At 41.4% G+C, this 11,275-nt stretch overlaps 1 protein-coding gene across 1 annotated transcript; it reads right to left on the bottom strand.

The window, feature by feature from the left end:
• Positions 1–1,193: 1,193 nt before the first annotated feature.
• EDN1 (endothelin 1) lies at positions 1,194–10,104 on the bottom strand. The gene is made up of 5 exons (XM_077269896.1): positions 9,682–10,104; positions 7,187–7,367; positions 3,394–3,549; positions 3,123–3,233; positions 1,194–2,150 (listed from the first exon to the last, which is right to left on the bottom strand). The coding sequence occupies exons 1-5, from the start codon at positions 9,740–9,742 to the stop codon at positions 2,009–2,011; spliced, it is 651 nt and encodes a 216-aa protein (XP_077126011.1). The 5' UTR covers positions 9,743–10,104; the 3' UTR covers positions 1,194–2,008.
• Positions 10,105–11,275: the final 1,171 nt, after the last annotated feature.

Raw genomic sequence — 11,275 nt, 5'->3', positions numbered from 1 at the left:
TTTATTTTAATTCTTTCTTTTACACATTAATATGGATCCCAGGGCCTGAAGGAGAGTTTCCTCTCCTTCAGACCCTGGGAACCATCAGGGATACCGTCCGATACTTGAGTCCCATTGACTTGTATTGGTATCGGGCATCGGGTATCGGTATCGGATTAGATCCGATACTTTGCCGGTATCGGACGATACTTTCCGATACCGATACTTTCAAGTATCGGACGGTATCGCTCAACACTAGTGACAAGGTTTAATTGTTATATCTGTTTCTATCTGAAGAAGTGACTTATGCTTAAATTGTAAAACATTGTTTTGCACTCTAATAATCTGCTAGTCTTGTTCAATTTTGTATCTGAATTATTCAAATTGCTGTGTTAGCATAATAAAAAATCTTTGGTTAAGTTACCACTGTGTCATCTTCTGCGCTGTTGCATCCTAAGCTCTTGTATACACTGGTGTCATCAGTGTTTTACATCAGTGTGTCATCCGTCTGTCCGTTTTTACCATCAGTGTCATCCGTGTGTCCGTTTTTACCATCAGTGTCATCCGTGTGTCCGTTTTTACCATCAGTGTGTAATCCGTCTGTCCGTTTTTACCATCAGTGTCATCCGTGTGTCCGTTTTTACCATCAGTGTCATCCGTGTGTCCGTTTTTACCATCAGTGTCATCCTGTGTCTGTTTTTACCATCAGTGTCATCCGTGGGTCCATTTTTACCATCAGTGTGTCATCCGTGTGTCCATTTTTACCATCAGTGTGTCATCAGTGTTTTTCCAGTATGAATAAAAAAAGAAAGAAATGAAAAAACTTCTCCTATACTTTGCAATGTAAAACATGGACGGCACATGAATGCCATCTGTGTGCTGTACGTGTTTTCACAGTCTCATAGATTTGTATTGTCATCCGTGCTGGACATATCTCCATGTGTTTTGCACGGACACATGGACATGTGCATAGCAGTATAGACTATGATGGGTATGTGTGGTATCCATGAAATAAACGGATACAACACATAAATGCATTACGGACATGTGAAGGAGGCCTAAGGTACATACTGTATGTTATCGGTTACTGCAATGGGGTCATTTGTGATCAGAAATATTTATATAGAGCATCATTTACTTAACCTAAAGCCAGGTAATTTGGCTAAAATCTTGATTTGCTAAAACAAAAAGTCACAATGTTGTTTATAGGGTTACAAAATATTTATTTTAACATTATTACTGAAGGCATGAAGCTCTTTTTCATACAGAAATACAAACATGCATAGACCAATATGGCCTGATGAAATGTATATTTAACACAGTAAATATAGCAGTTTGACAAATAATAATATAAATATTTTTAAAAATATTCACATAATAAATTTAGATAAGAGATAGCAGAATAAATAACTGCTATGAAAAAAACCCAGTTTTAGCTTGTGCGAGACCCTCGAATTCCTATGACCACACCAACCTATCGCTAATCAAATCATTGATTAGCTCCGAGAATTAAGACACAAGGTGTTTTCACAGGACAAGCTAAAAAATAGGCCAGAAGGAAGCCCTTCAGAGGAAGTAAACCTGAGGTAGACTGGTATGCATTATGGAACACGTCCTCAAACAATGGCATAGCTTTACGAGTCTAGCTGCACAGGAGGTCCATGTGCAGCATTACATGTGAATAAGGCATGTCGGTCTCAATATTATGTTCCAGTGTTTTACTGTCAGTGTCAGTAGCAATGAATGTTGTTCGGCAGGTTATTCAAAAATTCTGTTCCAACGCAGCCATGTTCCTATGGCATTCATCTCCGTAACCAGCAGCAATATTTCAGCAAGGATTCCCGCCTTTCCTCCATCTCACATGTCCATCTTGAAGCTGGATGGTAGTTCCAGATCTTCTACTTTAAAAAGTCTTCATAAATTAAGTGCACTTAGCCACCAAGAAAAAAATAAAATATGCGCAAGGAACACATTCACTGACAGCAATGTCTCCCACACTGAGGAAAGGTGACAGTTCTCACTTCGTCAACTATGATGTTGTTATTGTACGTTTCCAAATTCCTCTCCTTCTGTGTGCCCAAGGACGCCTCTCATCTTTCATCTGTTGGAGCTTCTTCAATAGCCTGGCAAAGATATATGATCTTTTAATGGCTTGTCGGATGGATTCCGTTCTGCGAAATAAATGATGATTTCTGCTTTATTTCAAAGTAAAAGATTTACAAAAAAAAGCTCTTGAATTTACAACAATTTTTATTTTACAGATTATAAGAAAGAGCTGAAAGAGAATGGATTAGACATATGAGAAGATGTCATCAGTGGGGGGTCTCAGCCTTGGACCTCCGCTGATTGCTATAATGAAGGGACCACAGCACAATGCCCTTCTCCTCCAGGTCTTTACTTTATCATGGGAAATCTCACATTTAATGCAAAGTGGTTATATTGTTCATGCACACTTCCTAATGATATATTCTGTATAAAACTACATAGAGGGATTATTAAAGAACTCAAAACTATAGATTTAAGAGTAAATCTATCACTAGGTTTGTGTTACCCCATCAGAGAGCAACATGATTTAAGTACAGAGACCCTGATTCCAGCAATGATCACTTACTGGGCTGCTTGCTGCAGTTTTCTCTGCAGCATATATAGTAGTTCTCTGAATACAGCGTTCTGTATAACCCTGCCTATGCCACTGTATGTCAACTTTCCCTGTACACTGTGCATAGGCAGAAAGCTGCGAGTCATTTGCAGGGTTACACAGAGCTCATGAATATGCAGGACTACCTGGCAGTAGGTTTACTAGTCCTACTGATAATTTCCTGTTGCTAAAACAGTGATGTTATCAAAACTTCAGTAAGTCGCCCAGTAAGTGACATATCGCTGGAATCAGTGTCTCTGTGTCTACAATATGCTGTGCTAAGATTAGCTGGCAAAAAAACTGGTGACAGTAAAATCAAGGGTCAATCCCTCCTCCTCCTCTATAACACTCATCTGGAAATAAAGCAGCATGGTCAAGGTGACTGTAAGTGCCGCAGAATCAATCTGGGTGGGTGAAAGTAAAGTGTTCCTTTGGAGGCTTCTTCTACAAGCTGATGTATACAAGCAGCTTCCAATCTTTCACTATGTATCAGTCGACCGCTCACCTTTTGGTGTCTGGATGAAGTTTCTGAACACACTGCCCTCCCAATAGGAGTCCATTACACACTTTGGCCTTCTGAACCTGGTGACTTTCTTTTTTAACGGAAGGCTGGACACTGCGTAAGAAAACAAAGCACTGTAAGGCACAATTGAAGGAACACCTTTTCTCCACACATGCTCCTGAGATAAAGGCCTCCTCAGCTACAGGGTGTACTCAGGGATCGCTCCGTCATTATTATTATTTTTTTTTTTCAGACTGAAAGTATTTGCACACACCTGAGATCTGCAGCACTTTGGCAGAAGTCCAGGCATTTCTTGTCCTCACGCTTGGCACAGATACACCTGCTACTAGACTCCATAACTTCTTCTGCCTTTGTGTCTTGCAGCGAACGTTTCAGTCGAGGACCTCCAAGTCCATAAGGCACGGTTTTTCTGTAAAATAAATGCCACATTATTAGATCTGCAAATAAATCCCATTCCATAAAAAAGAACATATATATATATATATATATATATATATATATATATATATATATATATATAGCATAAATACCAGAATCCAAACCCCACTTATTGGGGCACAGGTAGAAGAGATGACTGACAGCAATACTACGTGTTTCCATGTCAGAAACAATCATCAGTCAATCTGGTTTTGGATACGTATATCAATACAAACTCCATGTTCCACTTAGTGTCAGTAGAAACATACAGTAAAATAATATAGCAAAAGGGAAAATCAAACTGTGTACCATAAATAACCCCTTAAAAGTTTAAATTTTATTAGGTATATTCTAAAAATTCCACTTCCCAGTGAGAACAAAAAAACATTTATAACAGACCTACCAAGTGCACCTGTCCTAATGTACTGACCCTACACTCTCCTGCTATCCCTTCCTGGCCTGTGGAGGTTGGCACCCTGATAGATATTTTTTGGCGCCCCCACTCCGCGACGGCTTTCACCTGCTGGCCCTATAAAGTTACTAACCAGCTACAGGCGGGAAAACAAAAAGCAATAAAAGGGATGAAGGAAGGGCAGAAAGAGACTAGGTGCACAGATAATGCCAAATAACCTCCCTTGATAGCGTCCCACACAGGACAATATATAATGTCACTCAAAATACTTGTATAGTACTTGTATAACACAATGACTAGAAAGAGCCCATATATCAATACAAAAAATGAGGCCCTTCGTCTTATCACTTCCCTCGTATGTGAGGGACACCTTGCACCTATTGGGTATGCTGGAGGATGTTGCTGTAGAACCTCATATGATACTAGCCTCCATTGATGTTGAGGCACTGTACAGCAGCATCCCCCATGACTTTGGCATAGGGGCTGTTGAACATTTCTTGAGGTCACGAGCAATTGAATGTGCTGAACATAACAAATTTGTCAGACAGCTTCTCCTTTTTATCCTCAGCCATAATTTTTTTATCTTTAATGGTAAGTACTTCCACCAGGTCAGGGGCACAGCAATGGGGAGCCCCTGTGCCCCCACATATGCTAATCTGTTCCTGGGCTGGTGGGAGGAAACCTTTATCTTTCCGGAGGAGGAGAAATGGTGGCAGCCCTATATCGGCCTCTGGGCCAGATACATAGATGACATCTTTATTCTTTGGTCTGGCCCAGGGGCTGATTTTGAGAGGTTTGTCAGGGAGATCAATATTAATAATATTGGCATGAGATTCACATCAGAGTATCATGAACACACTATTGCCTTCCTGGACCTTACGATTTCGAAAAATGGCAATGGGGGTATAACTACGAACACCTATCGTAAGCCGACTGCGACAAATAGTCTCCTACAGTGGCATAGCCATCACCCCACCCCCCTTAGGCGTGGTATACCGAAGGGTCAGTTTCTGCGGATACGCAGGAACTGCTCTGAGGTAGACACGTTTAAACATCAAGCTGGTGAGCTTTATCGTAGGTTTAAGGAGAGAGGATATCCTTCTGAGGTCCTTACTAAATCATATAGGGAGGCGCTTGAGAGTGATAGGTCTACTCTACTAAGCACTCGGGAGAGATCTGGAGACACTTCGGACCTGGTCAGACTCATAGGGACCTATGATAATCAATCTGACAGGGTGTACCAGATTATTAAAAGGCATTGGGGTGTACTCCAGGCCGATCCAAACCTTAAGGACTTTATCTCCCCTCTACCTAGCATCACCTACAGAAGGGGGAGATCAATTGGGGACCGCCTGGTACATAGTCTTTATCAAAAACCACAGGCAGCGGGCACCTGGCTTGAGAGAAGACCCTTGGGCTTTTTTAGGTGTGGAAACTGCTCTAAGTGCCAATTTGTTAGGCAGACTAAACAATTTACTAGTGCAGCCAATGGTAGGTGTTTTGATATTAGAGATTTCGGCAACTGCAAATCCATAGGGGTTATTTATGGTACACACTTAGTGTCAGGCAATAGAAAAACTTCCCACACAGTAGACGCTGCACATAACCTTTACACAAAAAAGACTTTAATTTTCGTCTTATTTAATGGCATACAATTTCACAAATTGCAAGCCTCAGTTTCACAGCGGCATACCAGCGAGTTATACAGGTTGCAACCTGTATTTCAATTAATAGCTTGTTAATGGGTCTTAAATCACAGTTTAGGAGTATTTCTCTGTAAATGCCTGAGAGGTAAAGAGTAAGGCAAATATTTACTGCTATTACGCTATCAGTCCGAGCCCATTATACATAGTTACTGCTTTAGAAAACTCTCTAGTTATGTGTCAACAAATATCAAGGCCAATGTGCTTGCATTAGTCACACCGAGTACCGAGAAGCGCCAACAGAATTCGGAGTCCCCATTTTTAGGAACATTTACAATTGATGCTATTTCCAAACCTCGAGGATGTGTGCTGATTTACAGCAGAGGTTAAATGATCTAGGAATCCCTACGGCTGTATGAGGTTAAACTTGTATTCATTGTCTTAGGTGTTGGTTACTTGGCTGCTTTTAGCTCTGATCCAATATGACACAGTTCTGATCACTCCACGTTAGCTGGATTGTCGAAAATTCATCTTCAGATTATTTATATAGCGCCATCATGTTCCACAGTGCTATTGTCATGGCTGTCCTCAATGGGGCTCACCATCCAAATTCCCTATCAAGATGTCTTTATAGTGTGGGAGGAAACATGAGGAGAACATAAAAAATCCTGCAGATGTTATCCTTTGTGGGATTTGAACCCAGGACTTCAGCGCCACAATGCTAACCACTGAGCCACCGTGCTGCCTGAATAAACACAAGCCCATCACAATTCCATTCTGTGAGAGATAATTGTGTTACATATAGGGCAGAAAATATATAGAGACTATATATATATAATATGTACATATATGTCTATATATATATATATATATATATATATATATATATATATATATATATATCCAAAAAATAAAAAATATTAAAATATCTATCTATCTATATATAATATACACAGGTTGCTAATGATATTATGGAACTGCCTCATGTATAGAGCCTGTAGGAAAATCATAGACATTTGTCCTATTGCTCAAGGTAATAAAAACTCCATTAATCTCCTTGGGGATTTAGGACTACAACATTAAGCATCTATCCTCTGCAGGAAAGCTATCTGCGACAGTACAGAATTGTGGGATAGGTGTGGGGCCAGGAAACATCCATTAAAACGTATCCTAAGTAAGCTTTTAGTATATGAGGGAAAACAGACAAATTGGGCAGATTGGGTGTGTCGCATGGTCATTACCTACTGTCAATTATCAGACTGCCTGAAATTTTATGACTTGGTATTGTGCAATCATTCCGCCATTTTCTTCATTACGAGACATAAACGATAACTTTTCTTATTTCATATAAAGACATTTCATACATAAGACCCAACGTGATACTTCATCAATACAAGTTATCATTATTAACAATATTGTAAACTGTGATTTGGATGTGTCATTTAGATCTGGTACCCGACATAGCAAAAGTTCCATATCAAGATAATTGACTTTATAACGTCGATGGACTTTTTGGTGGAAAACTAATAAAATCCGCCACAGACGCTTAAAAGCTAAAGTCGTATGACACTTACTCTGGAGTGTTTATCCAGATTATATCTAGGTGGCAAAAGTAGACACATTCTTTATCCATGAGTGATGAACAAGAACAGCGTTTAAATCTGCGTGGCCTCAAGGGGGCGCCAGAGGACTGATGAGCAGCTGTAGCTTCTGCCAGAGAGGAGTCTTCAGAGGATGAGAACGTTCTGCCTGACCCTGCAGATGAATTAGGACAAAGGTTTTAATACATAACATTTATGTTACACAATTCCAATATCTTCTATTGAGAAACGTATTGGTGTGAGCGCACCTCGTCATCAATTTCTAAATGTGACCATTGTTAGTTGTGACAGTGATGGGACTTATAGGGAACCTCACGTGGTGATAGTAGGATGCTGCATCAGGGTAAGGCTATGTGACTCCAGCTGGAGAGTATTGTTGTGCAATGGCCTGTGTGCATTCCTGCCATGATAATAGTAGCAGGCAGGACGAAACATGTCACCGCATACATGATATTAATATGTGGGTACAGCATGGAAGTGGAGCACAAGGCTGCTCTCTGTATGGTACAGGAGCCAATGTTCTGCAAACTGTGAATAACGCCCTGGTCAAAGCTGGCAACCAGCCGGGAGGCTCCTCACAGCCATGGTGTCACTGCTGGCACAGACTGTGGTGCTGCAATGTGCCCAGAAATCAGGTCACTAGGAATATTGGGTTATCTGCTCAGCCTGCCAGTCTCCTGAGAGTCTACATTGTGCTCTCTGTGTGCCAGGAACAAGGGCTGAGCGCTCACCGACCCCGGCCTAGTCTACATGGGGAATAATGCTAATCAGAAATGAAGTATCAGTCTATCTACTGTGTGTGCAGAGAGATGGACAGATCCAGAGATAATCTTATATGACTATTTATTACTGTCTCTCTGTCACTTTACCCACTCTCACAAACATTTTTTCTATCTATTATGTTTCACCTTAATTTCTTTTTGCTCTTTCTATATTCATCTATCACTTCTTTTTATTGTGTCACACTATTTATTAATTTTTCTCCTTTTTTCTGCCTTTTACCTTTTTTATTTACCTTTTTCTTGAACTCATTTCTTTCCTATCCACCATATCTTTCTTTCTATCTATCTATCTATCTATCCCATATCTATCTATCTATCTATCTATCTATTATCTATCTACTTTGTTTCTCTCTCACTTCTTTTCTGTTATCTATCCACTGTCTCTCTTTCTGTTCTATCTATATATCTTCTCTCTCTCTCTCTCTCTCTCTCTCTCTCTCTCTCTCTCTCTCTATATATATATATCTACCCTGTATATACATCTTTTCTAACTATCTATATATTTTGTTTCTCTTCTCCCTTCTTTTCTATTATCTATCCACTCTATCTACTCTCTCTATTACCTACCTATCTATCTATCGATCTATCTATCTACTCTCTCTATTACCTATCTATCTACCTATCTATCTAATTCCTTCTATCTATCATCTATATATCTATTCTCTCCATTATCTATCTATCTATCTCATATATATCTATCATCTATATATCTTCTCTCTCTATTATCTATCTATCATCTATATATCTACTCTCTCTATTATCTATCTGTCTATCTACTCTCTCTCTATTATCTTTCTATCTATCTATCTATCTATCCATCTCCTTCCTTCTATCTATCATCTATATATCTATTGTCTCCATTATCTATCTATCTATCTCATATATATCTATCATCTATTATCTATAATCTATATACCTTCTCTCTCTCTCTATTATCTATCTATCATCTATATATCTACTCTCTCTATTATCTATCTCCCTTATTTTCTATCCATCAGTCTATTACCTATTTCTAGACCCATCTATCTCTATTTGTCTGCTCCCTGTTGACCGGCTGTGGCCCTAAGAGCAGGAGCGGGGCCCCGCACATGATCCGGCCCCGGTGCCCCTCGGTGGCGCTGATCCGGGCGCTCTATAAAGGTGCTCTCACGCCCTGTACAGCGCTCAGTGACAGCCGGGGCTCGCTGCCTCCTAATCCCGACCCTCCCGACCTCTGTGCACCTGATCGCTGAAGCACAGCCATAAAGTGCCCGTAAATAGCAGAGGGCGCAATTACCCCGAGTTTATGGGGGTGAGACATTGTGTGCACAATACTCTGCCTGCGCAATAACAAGCGCGGGATTACCGAGACTACGCGGCTAATCTGGTGTCATGTTCCGGCACAGGAGCCGGCTGGGTCCTTCCCATGTGCCGGCTGCTCCTAGTTCCCAGGACGGGGAGAGATGGCTGCGTGTGATGGGCATCAGAGGGCATCCTCTCACCCACCTGTGTGCCCCCAACCCTGCCCTGTAAGCGGGACATCAGCCATCCCATAGACACCATGCACTGGCTGCAACTAACAGGTTCGAGCCAAGAAGCTCCTGATCACCCAGCACAGGCTCAGGGTAATGCCAACCTATGCCAAGCGCCACACTATTATTACTACATGCCATGGACTAATACTGAGATCAGCAGCCTCGTCCCTACCTGCTCCACAGGTGCCTTGTAGAAGAGCCAATAGCAGGTAAAGAATCATCTCCAGATCCATTATTAATACAGAAGAAAATGGGTATAAAAGATAATAAAATCCCCAAAAAAGGAAAAATCAATAAATAATATAAAAAAGAAGTGATGGCTATAAAAGATGCAAAAAGGATGAAAAAAGTGCTCCAGACTTGCTAAAGTCCCCAATCCAGAGTCCTCTAGGAGAAGATGAGCGCTGGTAATTCCTGAGAGCTCCCAAAGTGACTGTGATGCTGCCAGCTGCCCTGCTCCTTTTTATATTCAACCGCCATAGACTTTGTAAACAGCCCTCAATTTCTATTATCCTGAGACATTGTTATTAGTCACCGAGAAGCAACGTGCAGACTAAGATAAGGGGAGGCTGGAGAGGAAACCTGCAAACTTCACACAGGGTGACGCCGTCTGAGCACATCAGGGGCGGGGAGAGCACAGGTCCCTGCTGCGCGGCGTTCTGCCGCTAGGGGGAGTGGTGTCTCCTCGGGTGGAGGTGTGAGGAGGGCTGCTCTACTGCAGCTACTGGGAGAACTGGAAAGGTGGAGGAACTGCTCTCTCAGAACAGGAATGTGCCATTAGTAAGTGGTGTTCTTTTCCATCACAGCACCTCACACAATTAACTGAGGATTATTATGGAATCTGACACCTGATTGCATGCTTTGTCCATGTATTCAGCCCCGACTGCGCTCACTGGCTGCACATTTCTGCAGAGGCACTGCCTATATATATAAAAGATAATCAGTGTTACTACTTACCATTTCTTCTATTTTGCAGTTTCTTTGCTCAGTTCAATCTTGTATTATTGAATGCATCCGACAGCAGGATCTGTTGTGTGGGATTATTCCTCTCTTTCTAGGGTCCAGAACCAAAAGTCTGTCTAGTTATACATTAAGGGGGTTGTCTGGTCTTAAATTGCAAGTCTGCAGTCACGCTATGTGACTACTAACAGCGATCATGTGAGGATTCTACAGTGTCAGCACCAGAAACAGCGGTCAGGTGACCACCAGTATGTGGTTTGCATACTCCCGGACACATTCTGACTAGACTGCTTCTGTCCTCACACAATACACTTGTATTGAGTGCACTGGAAACAGTCTAGTCAAAATGTGGCTGGAAGTATACATATCACATACTGGTGGGCACGTGACCGCTGTTCCTGGCACTGACAATGGAGAATCCACCGTATGTGCACTGTGATGATTCACAAGCCTGCAGTCACAAACAGTGATTGCAGACTTGTCATTGTAAAATGGACACCCCCTTTAATATATATATATTTGTATATGTATTTGCCACAAAAATAGTTAATGACACCAAATACAAATACTAGAATAGCAAGACCTCACTACCATCTCCGGCCAGAAGGGGGAGCTCCAGAGACTCCCCTTGATCTATTCTGGTCTGAGAAAAGGACTGGCAGTTGGGTTGAGGAGCTGAAAGCGAGAGGTCGTATAACTGAACTCCTAACAGCCCTATGACGGATTATAGGCCCGTAATACCCATAGTAGGAAAAGAGGAATAGAGAAAAAGGACATTGTGAGAACCGGGTAGCAATAACGTCTAC

Source organism: Ranitomeya variabilis, chromosome 6 (assembly GCF_051348905.1).
Source record: "Ranitomeya variabilis isolate aRanVar5 chromosome 6, aRanVar5.hap1, whole genome shotgun sequence".
Lineage (NCBI taxonomy): Eukaryota > Metazoa > Chordata > Amphibia > Anura > Dendrobatidae > Ranitomeya > Ranitomeya variabilis.
This window is presented reverse-complemented; position numbering and strand designations above follow the sequence as displayed.